This window comes from Trichoplusia ni, chromosome 8 (assembly GCF_003590095.1).
Source record: "Trichoplusia ni isolate ovarian cell line Hi5 chromosome 8, tn1, whole genome shotgun sequence".
In the NCBI taxonomy this organism is placed as follows: Eukaryota; Metazoa; Arthropoda; class Insecta; order Lepidoptera; family Noctuidae; genus Trichoplusia; species Trichoplusia ni.
Genome location: NC_039485.1, coordinates 5416893 through 5436838, shown reverse-complemented (window position 1 = coordinate 5436838; position 19946 = coordinate 5416893). Strand labels below are relative to the sequence as shown.

Sequence of the window (19946 nt, the reverse complement as noted above, 5' to 3'; positions counted from 1 at the left end):
TTACTTGACATATTTAATATCGTATCGCGAAAACAGATGGTCGTCTGATTGCGCAGTCCGGAAATTAGTCGATGACTCATCCCCTCTTTATCTGGATAAGGAAGATAAAACGAGACCCTGTGTTTGCACAACGAATCTTCACATACGGTGGGGAAATCGCGGGTCTGTGTTGTGATATTTTTGCTCGAACACGCCATATGGTCTTTGTATTTCATTTCAAATGATATTGCTTTTACCTCGGCAAGAATATTTTACATGCACCTTATATTTTACTCAGCTTAACAAAACAAACATTACGTAGGTATATTACGTTCTTTCATTCATTACATTTAAAACTTGAGCTCTCCTCGATTTGTTTAATCACAAATGGATAAAATCTCCTATTTCGATATTTTTACCCGACTACATACTTAAATGTGTTATTCAAGGTTCTTAGCACTAGGGATATGAGTCATTTTCAAATAAATTATCAAATAAACATATCATAAGTCAATTACATCACTGCCACTAGGGTGGCCTTTGTACATTATGATAGCTGCCTATATTATTAGAGGTGCAGCGTAAGATCTATCAATACATCTGTCCAATGATGTCATAACCGTCATCGACTATTGTAGCCTCAAACTTATTACAGATCGCGATGGTAACTAAAAATATTGATTACCAACAGGATGGTCTTCTAAAAATCTTTATATCCCTTCTTTATACATGAAAATACATTATATTACCGTTAAAACGTGAAGTTTCGCAACGTTTACATAATTATGTATTGTAATATTTCCAAAACTAAATAGTGTACTCATAAAACGAAGAATTTTCTATGGTACATAAAGTTTTGAATACACTAGTAAATGTTTGGGACGGTTTTCCGAAATTAACGAGTCTATATGTCATGTTTCATGTGTTAAATTTATTGTAGCAGATGTTTTCATATAACTAACGAATGTTTTCATTGCTTTTCAGAAATTGCAAAAGTTCGAGCAAGTTTATTCCAAATAAATGGAGTCAAGAAAGAACCACTCGTTCTACCAGAACCAGAAGGCATTGTTACCACACTCACAGAAAAAGTTTACGTGCCAGTTAAAGAACACCCAGATGTAAGTACATACATTCAATAAAAACTTTACACTAAGAAACGAAACGCAATCAGAAATCTTCATCAAATATCATGTTGTCCTTATCACTTTAAAGCGTAAAGAGTGAGATATAGACAATTATAATCACCCTTAAGTCACCCTTATAGTCGCTTTTCAGTTTTATGAGTACATATAATTTACAGTTCTATTTACTTGCAACGAAAATTTTGGTTCGCTCTGTGAAAACACAGCTCCTGATAATTTACGCTCCATTAAATTAAATAAGAACATAGCTGTGTACAAACGTTCGCTGTCTTCCTGACCTATATTTATAGATTCAATGTAGTGTGACGGGTAGTTGGAATGCTTGTAAATTTTATAACTATACTTATTTAGGTCTACCGTCTATGTTGCAAAATACTCTTTTGCGCTATAGAGACGGAATTGCGAACGGTTTTCATCGATTTCGAATGATCAAAAATTTTTGAGCAAACGGTTCTTTTTAATAAACTCTTATGAGAAGACCAAGATGAAGAAAAACAAAAAAATATCGTCTATATTTACCCCGTCAGTCCTATTCTCCCATTTTAGCGTTATCTTGCAACCAGTTTCAAATGATAGATTAATATGAAGTAGGCTAGATAAAATTATAAGCGCTACATTTGTTTACATACTAAAGCTTATCTATAACTCCAGTTGAGGAGGTCAGGGTTATGAAAATTACGATTACACAGCTGCATTTAAAAACACATTCAATCATTAATCGTAATTCCCAAACTTACGAGTATTTCCGCTCCAGCAGTATTTGTTCGATGGTTTACCATTTCATATTGTTCTCGATAATTAAGCGACCAATTCACGTCGTAACTACGTAAGACCAATCTGCTTTATTACATACGGCTCTGAGAAATTCTAATTAAAACCGTATCGTTCGAAACTTTATGGATTTACAGAAAACACCCAACTTGTTGTATTGGCACTACACACCTACCTACGGAGTAATAGGTCATGTGCTATGCAAATTTCCTGCTAACAGTGGGGGTTTCGTGAAATCATAAAACGTTTGCATCGCAATTGAAAATAGTAGTCGTTGCGAATAATTTTAGTCAAACATACAATCACGTTTCATTACCGTAGATTATTGCGATAAGATAGTATTTATCCATTGATTTGTTGGAGGTATCAAGCTGTCATCGTTTGAGCGAATATTGTTTTGGTAAAACCGAACTTTTCCCAACGTGTATGTTTGATCTCAAACAACGGTCCGTGCCTTTAACTGGCGAAGGATAAACGACGTCTAAACTAAATAAATGGTTTATTTTTAGTATCCTTTGCCTAGTCTACAATGTTTTTTTATAGGATTTTTACCTTCTTCGTTACACATTTTGTTGAAATTACGACCCACTGCCCGATATTCTGTAAAAAAATGTTTATTTAAAATATTTAACTGTCATTGTGTCGAGCCCAAAAGCGGAAAGAACGTGCTTTACACGTAATATCATTGTTAACACTTTAGTTTGTCGCATTCATACAACTTTTATTTCATTCACAAAACATTAATATCGGTATATGACTGAACACTTCCTTTAAGTAAAATGTGAGATGTTTTTTCACTCATTTATTATTCAACTGTCAGTGTTAAACTGTCTTTTGAGCAGTGTTTGTAATTACCAAGTGTAAACACTCGGCCGAATACTGATGAAACTTGTATGCACATCATGCGATGTACTTAAGCAATTATAAACGTAATGAATTTGTATTGCATTGTAAATACTCATGTTATTATTTCATTCAGCTTTTAATGGTTCATAAATACTCATTACAAAACCATTGTGAACGGACACCACTTAATGGTCGCCTTGTGAAACATCAGCATTCATAGACTTGCTAAAATGTAATAAATAAGCTTGTCAATTACCTCAGCGTATACGTTAAGCTATCTTGAAAATCCATCGCAGCTTTCTTTAGGTTTTTTCTTCAAATGAGAATTCTAATAATTTCTTCGTCTGTCGAGCTAATTGTATCGTGGAACAAGTTTTACTGTTATAGTTGAGTTAGTCATACAGATAGAAATACAAGGTTGGCAGGCTGCTACATTTGGTGACTTATGTCAGGGATATCTCGTCTTAGGAATGATTGTTGATGCTTACACGACGATCAATGATTCCTACCATTCATTGTATCGAACAGATTAATAGCAAAAGAACACGTTTGGATACCTTTTTAGGCAACGAGTTCGTTGAACTGTATGATTCATTATTAAAATCTTATAACACTAGAATTCGTGTTCGTGCCAAGTTCGGTTGCAGCTGATGAAAATATTGTCAACATATTCACATTTGTCAAGCATCGCTATTTGACTATCAATATTATGGTATACTTTCAGTTAAATAATAAGCCACGTGTCCACTTAAACTTGTTAATTTAAAATTATTTTACAAAATTATTAGTCCATATTCCTTCTAGCGGACTGCTGTTTTGCAATAATTGTATCGACGCTTTAAGATCCTATTTGTAGCTAAACACATCATATTCCTATTATTCTAATAAATAATGGTCGGTATCTGTTGTTTTCGTACGCAAAGGGGTTGGGTAAGCTGTCATTTATGTCATTTCCCGGGCACTATTCCAAAATCTAACGCTACCGAAAATTTCCTTATAGCATCATGCCAGGAAAAAATACTAACGTTTGAATCGAGAATCATACTTTCCAGGGAGCAATTCTTTATGTATGTAACATATCCTTTAAAGTGTCTTTAGACCTAATCAACATTAGTGAGATGTCTGTTGACTCACAGCGATATATTGTTGGCGCCATCAACTCGTCTGGGACGCCATATATGGTGTCATCTAACGAACCTCCGCCACTGAATTAATTTTGTTGAGTTTTATTACAATTTTGAGTAAATGAATATCAAGTATTGAATTAATGAGGGGTAATGTGAGAAACAGGAACATTAAAAGCAACTGATATAAGTAAACGTTGGTTTATTTTCTTAGTATTCATTGTTCGCTTTTCATGTGGATGGTGACCACATTAAATGCGGCTTCAATTGAAGTACGTCATTGAACGGCTATCGTAACTGTTAATATTCCATTAACAATATTTACGCATACATGAAATTCTCGTTCATGACTTAGCATTCTTATAAATTGACAAAATATTATCATACATAGATAGAATATCCTAACGCCGTTTCAGGTCATGCGGTAGGTTCTCGATATTTCCACGCCATTTAAACGATCGCAAATACTATCAATATTCATGTTCAGATTAATGTATTAGTTACCATAGATCATGTGAATAATTGTGAGGAATCTAACAATGTGAACGTAAATCTTAAGATTAATTGATCGTTGAATGATATTGATTGAACGATCAAAAGAACCGTTCTGAGACATCGGTCACGTACACAGATATAATGATGAAACCCTAACGATGCAGATAGATGTCATAAGCTTGAGTTCTTGGAATCTATCGCATGTAGTCCCTTTGATGCAGAATGTTATTACTAGGTAGGTGTTGTACCTAGCATTGAAATAAGAAACTTATTAAACATGTGTGACGATATTGATTTCTCTTTAAATTTATAGAATAGGGAAGAAAGGGCTTCCTAGACATGTATTTACCAATACCATAAGAATGTTCTTCCATTTGCAATTTCTCCGAAAGAAACAGATGGGCAAATGTTTGGGGTTCACTGCGATCCCTGCTAATCACATTGCCTTGCTGTTTTCTAATGTGTAAATGTAAGTTTCTAAAAGGGGTACTTTTTTCGTTGCGAAAAGTTAACAATTTCCATGCTGTCCCAAGATATAAAATTAGCTAGTTAAGCTAATAGCTTTTAGCATGTGAATATTTTAAGCAAACTTCGAAGATCAAATTGGCGCTCATTGGACATTAGAAGCAGGCTCGTTACGCATATTACTGCTGGTTTGTAATTTGCCGTTACATTCGTGACGCTGTGAGCAAATAGTTCATGTCGACACGATAGAAGAGGGAGCCAAATCTTAAAATAATGTTTTCACAATTGGAAATCATACCATTAATGTTTTATTCGCTCGCAAAAACTGAGCCGTAAAGTAAACGTAACTATTCCAGAAATAGAGCGAACCGTATGCGATTTGTTGAACACATTGTCGAAACAATAGTTTCGGTACACCGGTCTGGCTGCTGTGACTAATATCTTAAAATGTTTTACTTTTGTAACTGTACTGCGCGTTTTTATAGCTCAAACAAATAGAAATGTGTTAATTCTTGATTCACCATTGTGTACGTAGGTTTTAGGGCCTATTTCAACACCTTTATTCTCTGTTTAACTTTATTTACCAAGCGTATATTCCATTCGTTTTTATGATTCACTTGGCAGACTTATACGTGCATTATATCATTTGTATTCAGCATCAGTGTGAATTTCTTAGATCCGTAATAGTCCATACAACGGGACTAGCTCTGATCTCTGAGAAATATAAAAACGTGCCGCATTTTTTCCACTAAGTACATGCCTGTCAATTATTTTTATTCATAGAATCATAAACAAATCGCATATTATTTTCTATTTATAGTAATGATATTCTCAAGATTGAGACGTTATGCACATATAGAAATGCACTTTAAATAGCCAGCTAATTAATTCTTTTCCTAGTCCTATATAGAAAATAAATGCGAACCAAGTGCGGAACATGTTCTATTCCGCATTGTTGGGGCTCAAATGATATGCTGAACACATACTAGTACGATCCAAGCCTCTCGATCATAGTCCACAACATGGAGAGTTCGACTTTCTGGTCCCACAGGTTCCCGCTTGCATTGCATAGTGATGTTAACACATCGATAAAATACATGTAAATGCTAATATTATTTTACCGCGTTTAAGATGTAATAAACGCATGCGCCAATATTCTCACAGAATATATTATGCTGAATTATGAGACTTTGGTGTAGAAATCACAAACAAGTTAAAACGGCTTTTATAAATTCATGTGTACCGCAGAATCAGTATTTGCCGATCTAATGTGGTTACGAAATCGACAAATTTATTTACTTGCGTAAAACGCTTCATACTCAGACAAGTGATAGAAAATAATGTTATTTCGTGAATTATGAACTTTTAAGAATATTTTAAGCGAAAGAGTTGTGCCTTAAATCGAATCGCATAAAGTCACGATCTTGATAAAGAATCGACATCGATACACGCGCGGGCCCGTGCCTTGAAATCTGCGTCTCTCCATTTAGGGGCGGAGGAGTTATTAAATCCTGCCATATCGGTGGGGTCCGTTACTTCGGCTTTTTGCTCCTCAAGTAGTACAGCTCGGTGCGTGCCTTAATGGCGGCCTGAGTCTTGTGTGGACGCCGATAGAAAGTAATGACATCTGTTTGTTACAAGCTCTTCATCTAGAGAAATTTAATTGGGTGCTGTAAATCAAAGGCGCAAAGAGTTAGATTTACTGTAGCTTGAACAGTTTTGTAAAGACGAAAGAATTATCAATGGTTCAATAAGTTTCTAAAAAGCCTTGGCACTTTAAATGCTCATAGAATACGTAAGATTGTAATAAATCTCTTCGTATTACTCGTGCGTTAGGTCACAAAAGATATCAGTTTCTTCATAAACATTGTTATTTTAACAGTACTTTTAGCTACTTGTTGGTAGTTTTACGACAATAAAATCAATAGCGAAGTAGCTCGTTCAAAAAGCCATTGTACAATCAGAAGTAAATAATTTTAAACGCGTTGGATCAGATTCGGTAGTAAAATTCAGTATGGAAACCATTACTAAGCTTCATCGTAAATAAAACATTTTATATACGGTATTAAACATTATTTGAAGGTATGGTTCGTTTTGAACAGTGTACATGAACACCATCAATGTCGATTGAAGTGGTTCTAACCAATAAATGATAATTGAAAACACCTTCACTAATAATCAAATACTGTTGTTGATTTATGCTAATAATATAAACGTAATCTTATCGCGTTTATACACACATACGTATGATTCTAGTTATTACGCGAAAGAACGTAAAGTAGAATTACATTCGCCAACGAACGCACCGGACGGCTGAATTGTTTTAGTGAAAACACGTCTGGCACAAGCAGTGTGTGCTTTATCATTCGCGAGTGCAAACATCAGTAAAAGCTTGCGAATGTGTTTCAAAAAGATTAAACAATTCACGCTACTGCATCGTCAGAAACTTGTTTAGGTTACCAGAAGCCCGGAATTTCAGATTGAATGTAGATTAACGATATTTTTTTTACAATCTATCCATCAATAATGCGATTGAAACAGTTGGGTTTTACGTACGAATATATGATTTAAAAATTCTAGCTCGAAGTCTATAGCAAATCGATTAAATGCAGCATTTATACTGGCAAAAGCAGCAAAGAGTGTACAACTGGCGGACGTAAATTAAAAACTACATTTTCAAGAAGCTTTTCGGGTATTTAAGTGGCCTTGCATACCGCAGTTGGCTTCAATAATGTAGTATTTGTGATTTCAATAACGACAAATCGTGAAAAATACGACCTAACGTTTATACGCCACTACAAAAATATATTTTAGCCTTAATTTATGATTGTCTTATCGTTTATAGGCTTTTATAATAAAACATCTTTCACAAAGCCGACCGGTTTTGCATGTCTCGATGTCTTTGAATTTCGCGAGAGCATCTAAATTTGTGGCATCGCGTAGGCGTAGGTATACTGCCCTCTGTTTTTCTTTTACAATGTTGCTTTGTATAATTTAATGAAGTTTTCTTATGGCTCGAAGTCCGTAATATTAAGCCATAACATGTGCAATAAACGCACGTGTGGGTGTGCCTCTAATATCCGTTCCATTTATCTTTACACTGTGTGAATCTGGACAAATGAAGAATGGATTCATTGAACTCTTTTATAGTGTCTATTTTGCATCGACGTAGTTTTATTACCTGCTTCATTTTCATCCGCGTGTCTAAATATTTTCCTCGTCGCTACTGAAGATTCTATCGTCAATTTAGTCGCATATTTGTCAGGCAATAACAGGGAGCGGTGTACGTGTAATGAGGTTGATTAGATTGGTCGTACTTCACGTAAGGGTCACAGTTCAGTCGCCTTCGACACTAACTTATAACGGTCGCTATTGTCTAACAGCTAGTAGATTATCGTCTATCCTTATCGCCATAACTCAAAAACCTAGTGACTCCATGGGAATGGCATGCTGCTCGTTATCAGTAAAGCTTTTACATAATGAAGCTTATTGTAAACCAAAAATAACAACCTTTATATAATAATAATATACAATTATTATGGTTAAAGCCACTACCTAATGCTTGTTACCCAATCACGTTTCAACAGAACAATGGGTGACGATTAGATTTTACACAAAATAAACTTACGTCATAACAAAAGCATGTGACTTACCAGAAAGCTAAGTAGTTCCTTTAGGACTCAATGTGAACGATGTATGAAGTACAGAAAATCTTTGCATATTTAGAAACTACGTATCCGCGAAGACGAAGACAAAACGATGACATTGTAATATGCAACATACGAGGAATTCTAAATTGCTATGTCTTGCCCGTTTGACAAGTGTTGGCTCCCACAATATTTTGTACGCATAAACAAACTTTTAAATGCAAATTCCATGATTGAGATTAATGAGTACAGTGTAAATTTTCACACAGTAAGACAAGGAAAAATGTGACTTTAAATGCAAGAACGTGTTAATGAATGCACGTTTCCCATTGTGAATGAGAGTACCGAAGAAATAGATGATACAGTTAAGATCGAAGTACAATTCAAGCTCCAAGTAATCGATATTAATATTCCCGTGAGTCTGAAGTTTCACTTCACCTAAGACTTAAAAGGTAGATCTCTTAAGTTTTAACACTAAGATCATCGTAATTATAATGCTTTTAGACTTTTCAAGTTCAGTTCAACTTGGAACCGTGCAGCTAGAGTCATTACTGTATCGTTTTAAAAGTGCCTCGAACGGCCTAATTGAAATAAAAACTTTCTTCTGCGTCGGAGAGGAATAATTATTTGTCTTCCTATTTAAGGTTATTTTTACTTCATCGCATACATGTTGTTTGTCTCAAACCCATCCCGTTGTGTGTCTGGCTCATTCGTTTTAACTGCCAACTCATAAATGTCTCATATTCACAAATAATATCCTATCCTATTCGTAACGTGTTATATCATTAAGCCCAGTTTCAATTGTTACCTTCGTTCTCCATGCGACTGCATCGCTGCATTTGGTACCGGTAACGAGGTTGATCGGATTGGTCTCGCTCTGACGACCGCGGGTCACGGGTCGTGGCCCATTCCAGACTTTGTCTAACAGCAGTTTCTATTAGTACATTGTCTTCCACTTTGTTTTTAGAAACTGCGCAGCATGCTTGGAAGAAATATTCATGTTGACTTATATGGGAAATAAGGCGAACTTACAGTTAGAGGCTATATCTTTATTTAGATTGCTTGCTTTTTCATCGACTATTTATCGATACGTAATATGTATTTGGAAAATAATATTCACGTTATTTTTGGGTTTTTGAATATCATAAATCCTTAAGAAAATAAATTGTTCGAATTTGTTTGTACGATCTCATGGGAGTGAGTCTTTTTCTCAGCTTATAAGTCATCTGGTTTGAACAACTGAGTCATTATAAATTAAACATAATTGTGTAGCCGATTCCTCTAAATGCTTGATAATGTTAATATAATTTACATTCTTCGTCACATTTGTATCGAAAATATAATTTATTTATAGGTAAACAAAGGTTCGTGACTAATTCCTGGCAACGCTTGTTAAATCATTAATGTCTTAAATGATTTAAATCAATATACTTGCTATTGTAGTTACGGTAAATTATGGTCTGTCCCGTAAATTTACTTAGCTTATAGTCTGATCATATTAATATATTACTACAATTATGGTGTCAATACACAATATTAGTGTTGGATATAAAATAATGCTCTTTAATACTTCAAATCAAGTATTAACATATTATGGTATATCTATTAGTAGTTTGACAACTCTGTTGTTTGCTCCAACTTATTTTGTATGCTTTTCGACAGAAAATAGGTTGAATCAAACATTTTATACATAAAAAATCATGACACCTTGTGTTTGCGGAATACCAATTCAAGTCCTTTCCTAACAATTTATAAATATTTACTTGTTTAAATTGATGGATTATTTGTAGATACAAATTGGCAAAGTAATGTTACACTAAAATCATTTCAAACCTACTATAGATATAATAAGCAAGTAAACAAATAAGATAATAGTGATGAAGATAATAATGCATTTAATAATATGTACTAAGCTTTACTGGGAACCGCAACAGCAGTCGAGCCCGAGGCGACTTGGTATCGCGTCGTGACCAATCGTTGTACGACAATTATGTTAGAATTATACCATCAATCAATTGCAATATAGGTACAGTCGTCCACACCCACCTGCACTCATCCGGCATTACCCGTTCTAATGATGGACAATCACCGGCGGTCAATAGTTCACTTGTTTTGTTATTGTTGCCCATTGTACTTTTCTTTGTTCAAGTTTATTAGGGTTAATATTTATATTTATTGGTGCACAGCCGACGGCTTCTTCACCGTTGTTGTCATTATCATTAATATTTGAAACTCGAGATCGGTGTTGTGTTATGAGTTTTGTTGCTTTTAACAAAATAATACTTGATGTGATTGGAGAAACTTGAGTCCATTGAAAATTAAATAAGAGAAAGGTGTTTTCGTATAGCGCATGACCGAGTAAATAAGTTAATGTTTCTGTAATTGATTGTGTTTCGTTATTTCTCTTTGTATGTGTTTATTCGTATAGCGGTCTCACTAATGCAGCTGCCACGTGCTAATCTGAGTAAATTTCATCAATCATCATCTTATTATCATTATCTGAATGTATGAGTTCGTTCTAAGCATGTTTGGACCCGTGATCCTCAACGCCAAAAGCGAAATACTTGGTCACTGACCACCGCTTGGGTCTCCGCCAAATACCCATATATTTATAGAGGAAGCCATTGTTAGTGGTAGTTGTACTATAAGCTATAAGTCATTGACCTATATCGGATTAGGCATTATAATTGTGATTTCAATTCCTTTCACACTTTTAGGATGCTTATCACCTATGACTAAATCCTCTTCACAAACTTTGAACTAACTATCTTTTACAGTAACATTTTTATCATATTGAACTTTGATTTAGTAAATTGTGTCAAAATGAAAAGTAATTTCCGTGAGTTTGATAATCATTTCAGGAATTCCAATAAGTCTAAAACTAATAATTTACGATAATGTCACCTTTTTGCTTAAATTTAGTTATTTTGATTAAATCGTTAGATTGATGGCTTGCTTGTGATTAAATTATGTCTTACCTATGCGAATCATAGACATGTATTATTATAGTATACTTTAGTATAGGTACTTGAGTACTAAATATGTAGTGTTAGAACATTTTTTTTTTTGACCAAACAGGCCGTTAAAGAAATTTGATCAGCAGTCCTAAAAGGAAAATGTTTGTCAATTTGACGTACTTTTTGTGATATTCAGAAGTACATTCGATACATTAACAGTTCCGTACGTGTACTGTGTGTTTAATATAAAGTTTTGTCACGCCTGTGCCAGTTGCGTAATAAGTATAAGATTCATAGGAACATCACTCATCGTGTTAAGAAATAGCTTTTAGCATTCTACATGTATATTATGACGAATCCTTCATGTACTGCAACTCTAGCTTATATATAAATGTCTGAAAAGAAGCGTCTAACCTACTCACCAATATGAAAAAAATAACGTATATGTTCTAAAAACCCCATTATAGCTACCAACGGTATCAAATAAGCGAATTAAGCCATTTATAACTGGATTTCTAAACAATACTGCGAAACAGCGAACCGCACTAAACTGCAATGATAATAATAAATATTTTAAAACGATGAATCCGCATTGCTTGTTATCGATAGGCCGCGGTAACTGTGCGAGCGATAAGCGAATATTAACTACAGTAGAAATACTATCACAATAATCAGAAAATTACAAACAGATGTTTTTTTTTTTTAAGTAATTGACACACGTAAAATTTATAACTGTGCCAATCGTTGTTTGGCAATATAAATACACCATAGTAAACGTGAAAATTTAAACAATCAAATTGCCAGTAAGGGTTCTCGAGATAGATAGACGAAGAGGAGCCTTCTTATTTTCTTATTAACATCTACTGCAGGATAAATGCTTGCATTTCCATAGTGATAAAAATTTAAGTTGTGAAAAGAGTAACACAGTTTTAATAGAGTGGAAGTGCTAAAGCACTAATTGGATAATATGTTATTTATTATATTGTAATCGTCACGTTTACGTTGAAAACGATTGTATAATTAATTAGGGAATAATGAATAAGGCATGCATGTGAGGATATTATTGTAATTAACAGGCGTGTTTTGTTTATTAAATATTCATTACAAAATTGCACACAACAAGATTGTTATGGCGTTTACATGTTTTTAAAACTTTAGTGGTAAAGTTATATTCATTGGTTGTGTTGAATGTACATATTTTATTACCCGACTGTTTACGCGAATTCATGCGCATGAATAATTTTCAGTAACATTTGTTTCCATGACCTTAAATATGACCAATACTCTATGCACTGACCTAGATTTTGTAAGAACTCCCGGATTTTAGTTACATTCCTGTATTTTGCATAGAGAGCATTAGAACTATATTCGTCGGTACAGTTCTAATACATTTTCTATTCAAATGTTCTGGGGTGGTAGAAACACACACAGTTTGGTAGGTACTAAATAGCTTTTTTATATTTGGCGTAATAATATCAATTCCAGCAGCACATAAGTATGTTTATTTTGTACATACTTAATTAAGAACTTTCTATAACTTCATTTAGGAAAAAATCTTGTATTTTATTTTTATGATCCCTCATTTTCACCTGCTTTTTACCGATACAACCTATAGCACCTGTTAGTCTTAATCTCTTTCTTTATTAAAATACCCTTCATCATAAAAAAAATACATTAAAATAAATCCACAAGTTTCTGAAAATAATGCGTTCTCATCTCCTATTTTAGTGTAGATGGAAATTAAATATTAATTCATTCCGCTATCAGTGAGACCTTGTCCTATTCGAGTCCGTGGCAACTGCACCGTGCACGTGGTTTTGCGGTACTATCGGAACGCTATCATTAGGGTTCAAAACCACTGCCAATTACGAATGGGAAACTCGCACATTTCTACCCAATATAAACAGTATTGTGTTTCAGTTAGTGTCATTTAAATAAAATTAGTGCACTAACAGTGATACGGTGCGTAAGTTGCTCTACTACTGGTTTTGAATTAAATTGGCATAGATGACTGCACTGTCCGCACTAATGTAACCAGTAGAGTTTTTTTCCTTTTAATATATCCAATATTATTATGTGATACTTATATCATGTCAATACGTTTCCTTGAGGTAAAAAATATTGTTTTACACAATATACTACCACATATCTGGTACCTGTTCAAACAATTAGCGTCATGTAAATAGTTACTCTAATGATATTATGGGAGTCGTAAATCGTCTTGATCTGTCAGATTACATAAAAACACAGATTAAATACAATTAAAGTTCCATACTTACCGATATCTTTATTATTATCTCCTTTAATGCTGTATAATGCAGTAATACAAGTAGCATTTACTGATTTATTGTTGCACAAACGAATAGCTTTATTTGCATTAATTCCGATAAGTCAATACTTAAACAGATAACTTGTAGCGTTTGAATTAACTCTTCTGTTGGTACTTTGTGTATGTGTGTGTAAAGGGCGGTGTGCGTATGCGCCGTAGGCTGGAATGCAATTGGTTAATGTTTATCGATTAGATGCGCCGGCGGCGGTGGCTCCGGTATCTACAATTCCCATACTTTTGTTTGCTAGTACTATTTTTTATGTTACTTGCAACGAATAAAGTTAAGCGATGTTTTGTAAACGGCGGCAAAGTACTGTTTAGCAACGGTAACGTTTGCATAGCCTAGATCTAAAATAATGAAAGTGATAAACCGTCGACCACGAATCCGGGCACGTTCAGGCACAGGTATTTCTGTAATCTGAAATATAAAATAATTACTCCTCTCATAAAAATATTACTAACAGTGAAAAAATGCAATAAAGTAAACACGGGCGCGTCGCCAACTATCGCGACGCTATTTCGACGTTGCCGACGACGACGTCCGGCGACAGAGCCGCGATCGTACTTTGTTTCCCGTCACATGGCGAAATTGTGACGTTCCTTGACATTTAAATATTTGCACGTTACGATACCTTACTTTCTATTGACTGAGATAGAAAACTGTTCGATAAGGTTCAACTTTCCGTAGTGTCGTTAAGGGTAATACACCTAGGGGCTAAGTCGTTGTAATGAAAAATCTATCATGCAAACATGTAGCTATTTCATCTGTCAAAATAATTAACTAATTTATAAATATTTTTTTTTTCAAGAAATCATTTTAAAATAAATACATTTCGAATGTAACAAAATGGAAGACATGCATAGGAATTAAGGAAGTGTTCTCTAGCAAGCCGTTTGCGGCCAACCGCTAAATAGCATCGGGACTGCCCTCCGCTTTAGACTTATGATCACTACGAGATTACGGCTAGGGTTTTATGATGCTTGCAAACCGCGACCAGATAAACGATAAACTGTAGAGAAGGAAATCTCCCCGCATCCTACGTGTGGACATCAAAGAAAATAAGCTTTCAAATGTTGTGGTAAAATGATATTTTCCATCGCATCAAATTAGCCGTCTACGAAGAAACATTTTTGATTTGTTTTATTTACATTTTTTAAAAGCTACGCGATGAAATCACTCATTTTCTTTGAAGAAGATAATCTAAATATTGTAGCACTCACTTCGGAATAACCAGACAGAATAGGTCTAGCCTAGCTTCTTATAGTTGGTTGGCTTAAAAAGATTTATTTGTAAGATAAAGATGTATCGACATGCGAAACTTCGGTCCGTCTGTTCTCCGAGTGATTTACAATTTGTCGTCTGTCGGCGTCGCAGTCGGTAGACCGCGACGGCTAACGAATGCTGTCCTAACTCGCTCGAGGTGCCTATTTCCGCATCTCATATTTCTCATTGAAATACGCCACAAGGTATATCTAATTAATCTATTGTCATAGCAAAGAAAATGAGCGATATTCGCACTGATTTATGACTTCAAAGACAATGCTCGCGGACGTATATTAGTTTACTGCCGACGCCACTTTTCAGTCACTTTTAATAACATATTTGAGCAATTTGCACGCTGTCACGCAAAACAATTTAGCATGAGACATGTGACGAATTCTAACCTCGATTTTTATTTACTACGCTTATTTATCGTCGCGTTTTGAACCGACGTCGTTCGCCTCCCTGAAATATCCCTTTAGAAAAAAGCGTTAGCGTGAACCACGGGTGGTTGGCGGCTAGCCAACTGGTCCATTTCTCAGCTTTGCTTGTGGACGGCAGAATGATACTGGTTCACAGTTCATATACATTGAGCTGACCGATGCTTTGAAGCTTACGTATTGAGGTTAAACGTATGTACGGAGTGCGTATATACACAGGAAATATGGTTTATGTGTAACGAAGCGAGTAATTAATCCAGCAGCTAATGGCATTAGATGTAGTCACACACTTGAATTAGGTCTTTGCGTGCTGCGCGGCATCGTTTCATAATCTTGCACTTAAAATTTATTCATATTATCTAACAAATTATGAATGAAGTTTTAACTGAATTACAGCTCAGGATTTCTGGAATGAAGGTTTTAATTACCAGGCAGTAATTACTAAGGATAAGTTAATGCAACATTACCAAGCTCTTCGAAAATATTGCAAACTATTTAAGTATTTCTTTAACGTTGCAATATTGTTACTAATTGTCAAGAGTGCGTAATTGGAATGGAAATATTTCCTTAACGTCGACCATTCACAGAGCCGGTCTATTTTCGCCGACGGAAAACGTATTCGGGCTAATTTTGAAACATATAACGAGGACTGTTTGAAGATTTAAAACCTTTAATCTCATTAAGATCGATTACTGCATATTGAATTATTATTTTAATAGCTTTTACTGGGTTTAGGCTAGAATGTCAAAATTTTCTGTAACATTTTTTTTAATTATGTACTTTCTATTATTTCCAGTTCAACTTCGTTGGAAGGATTCTCGGGCCCAGAGGCATGACAGCAAAACAGCTGGAACAGGAAACAGGATGCAAAATCATGGTCAGAGGAAAAGGATCCATGAGGGATAAGAAAAAGGTAAACACAATTCTGATAAATACTTCTGAATATAAATCCTAATAATGACTAATGTAACATTTAACTGTATTTTTTGTACTATCCGTGTAATAATACCTTTTTCATCATTATTTTCTGTGCAGCTAACAATCGGAAATGAATCAGGTTGCTTATTTCTCAATACTTATTGTAAGTTAGTGGTTTGCTTGAATATTATTGTATAGGACCCTGAGGCTGGGTTGACCACGTAACAGGAAACTTGGAAATAACTGTATGCAATTTACACTGACATAAACCTTATCGTCGTTAGCTATGACCTGTTCTATGACATGTGTTCCAAGAAATTCGTTTACCATTAAAGGAACGGCGTATGTTTCAGTACCTTTGGTACATGCATGTGTATGTGAGTGGCCATCTTTGCGGTCGAGTGCCTCAGTACTATTGCGTCATATACACTAAGTACTCATATCTACTTTATTTGTTGGCATGTAGCAAAGTAGTGCAACAAATGGACAACGTCCCAAAAGTTTAACAGGTGACACGCGCCATGCATCGGATTCGTACCGACGCGACGCCGACGTGTCAAAATAGATTTGTCTTAAAATTTTAATGTTGCACTAAATCTCTCGAATAAATTTTAACTAGTATATTTTTCTTTGCATTTTACAGGTTGTCATGCTTTCGATGTGTAGTTGGCACTCATAAATCTCTCTTGCACACATCAATTAGACAACAATTGTCAACTACAAAAGACTTGCAATATGTTTTCTTTATTCATTAACGTCTCATTTAAACTTCCTATCCTTTGAAAGTAGTTCTACATTTAAAACACGAGCATTACGAAGTTTCTTGTTTGCTCTAATGGCTTCAGTTGTATTTGTTCGACGAATGGTAATACCTAAATAATTCGAAGCGTACGTATATGGATCTTCCGTTTGAATATGTATGGGTTTAGTTGAAGTGCTCAAGCCATTAAATGTTCAGTTACGTCCTTGAGAATATTCGTGGCTATTTATATTCACAACCATGCTTCAGCTATCAATAGTAATTGTAAAATGTTATATTGCAATGATGCTGTGTTTTGTGTGGGCTGAAATAACTCATAAGTGTTGAAATCGTATATGGTCTTAAACTGTTATTGTTGGACCCTTGTTAGGATGGAGTTTAGCTCAGAATTTTCTAGAATTACATTTTGGAATCTCAGTTTTCAAATTAACAGTCGTTATTCAAAAAGCTACAAAAGCAAATAGTATATCGAAAATGTATTACGAATTACAGGAGGATGCAAACAGAGGAAAGCCAAATTGGGAACATTTGGCGGACGACCTGCACGTCCTACTCACAGTTGAAGACACTGAGAACAGGGCGAAGATAAAGCTGGCCAGGGCCGTCGACGAGGTCAAGCGTCTGCTTATTCCCGTAAGTTTGTTTTTAAGTTCTATGTTTTCTAGTTCTAATATTATCATCTATTAACACATTTTCCAACTGATGTTATATCCCAATTTGCACTATAGAACCAGGTATTCTGCGATCTATGGTTAAATTAGGTATAATAATTTTCAAATTTTGAGAACACCCATTTGTATTCCCCATACACCCATTTCTTCAGTTAACCACGCATAAATCTTAATGTATTTTGTAGTTTTAGAATCATACTACAAATTATTAAAATAAACACTCCAAACTGAAATAGAAAGACAAAGATTCTTGAAATACCTTCGTACAAGTTCATGATCTAGTGTAATCAAAATTATCTCCGATCTTTCTTTTGGACAACCCGTGACGTTAAAAATTCCATCATAGTAAGGAATGAATAATTTAATAGTTAGTTGCCACGCAACGTTGCTGGAATCGTTCGAGCTGCTGTGATTGTTATCTGTCCAATTGTCCATAATAAATCCCTAACATACTGACGGACGGAAGTACTAAATAGAAATTTTGGCACACACTTGAATTATCAGTATATACATTTACCAATCGTGTTTCTTCTGGTATATGTGAATTATTTTCCAAATTACTAAATATATAATTGAAATTGTACTGGAGTAAAAATATAACATTGTTTTTCCTATCTTTTTATGGATCTCGTCCAGTGTTACGTTCATTGCCGTGCATTTAAGGCGTTATGACGTCACCTGCAATTGTGTTGAACCGCAGCGAGCTGCCGTGCCGTGGCCCGACTCATTACTGTTAATTAACGAACACTGGTTACCTTCTACCTAGATACAGTAATAGTTTTGTTTTGTTCGAGCTCCAGTTTCTCCTTGGTCATCTCCAAACAAGTTTTCTCCTGTAAATCATAAGTGTAGATCCCATCTACGCGGATTAATATCAAATAACCCACATTTAGACTTTGCATAATCACATACAACTAAAACAAATTATATTTTAGAACTAGAAATTTACATTCCAAATATTTATTTATTTTCCACGTCTTTTTAAATATTGTTGCCAATTAATTATTCTTGGCTACAAAATTGCCATCAAAGTCAGAATTGATTAACGACTTTTCACACACGCACGTTAGCTAGACAAATATAGTCTTAACCGACACTGACCCTATTTCACTGCGAGAGCTCCGTAATTGACTTCATTAAAAGGCCATACAATGGTCTACATTCGCGGTAGTGTACTCATCATAGGATCATTTTATTCTACAGCAAGCTGATGGTGAAGATGAACTGAAGAAGCGTCAGCTGATGGAGTTGGCGATCATAAATGGCACATACCGCGACTCAAGCACCAAGGCGGTGGTACCCGTCAACGGTCAGTGCCTCATAAGTATGGTCGCATTCATGTTTTGTCACTAACCCTACCCACTAAGTAATACTAACACTAGACTATCTATCCGACATTTGGTCACCGCAGATGCAATTTATGAACTGGTAACCTTGAGAAAGTTGCGCAGTTGAATGGGGGGGCCTATGCCTAGTGCGCGCTGACATAGCGGTGAACCATTGTTAGAGATAGTCTTCACTGATTGGTTTTAAGGGTTTTGCGTGAGGTTTTCATGGGTGCTAACCAATAAAGGTCCAGGAGACCTTCGAAGGTTTCCAAATGCTATTGTGTTCATGTCTCTAACTACTTTTCCAAAGAAATGTGAGATAGTAAGGGCATGTTACCAGATTTCGATGGGCGCAAAAATAAATCTGGGCTGTAATTTGCATGGGAATTACATGATACTCGTGGGATTATTTTACATTGTATTGTTTTCCGTCAACTGTACATACTCTGCTCTGTTTTTATTACGTTTCCTATTGTTGAAATGGCATAAACTGTGTCTTTTGTTTGCGGATGTGAGTCATCAAGGCGACTGCTAAGATGACTAACTTAATTGATTTGTGGCATGTTACGGTTGTTAACTATTAACATGGGTGATTTCACCGAGCCAAGATCTCTTATCGTTAATTAAGGGCTATTGGAAACCGTTCGAGCTAAAGTCGTATTAGTTACGGATAGCTAAATGAGTTTTTGTCTTGATTACTATTTATATTTCTGTGAAGTATAAATTAAAAAATATTTACGGTTTTACTTAATTATTATTCTGAGTCAAATTATTTTTATACTCTTTACTGTGTTACAGAATTCTTAGTTAAAT

The 19946-nt window shown here is 35.0% G+C and overlaps 1 protein-coding gene across 6 annotated transcripts in view; it reads left to right on the top strand.

Annotated features, from left to right (window-relative positions):
* Nucleotides 1-19946, top strand: part of LOC113496871 (protein held out wings) — a 66181-nt gene that overhangs the window by 36925 nt on the left and 9310 nt on the right. For 4 of the 6 annotated variants that reach the window (XM_026876242.1, XM_026876241.1, XM_026876243.1 and 1 more), the window contains exons 2-5: nt 964-1097; nt 16253-16369; nt 17627-17767; nt 19009-19129. In XM_026876242.1, the coding sequence (XP_026732043.1) occupies nt 964-1097; nt 16253-16369; nt 17627-17767; nt 19009-19129 (513 nt within the window). The remainder of the gene's footprint in view (nt 1-963; nt 1098-16252; nt 16370-17626; nt 17768-19008; nt 19130-19946) is intronic. The other 2 variants (XM_026876244.1, XM_026876245.1) reach the window with 1 other exon arrangement.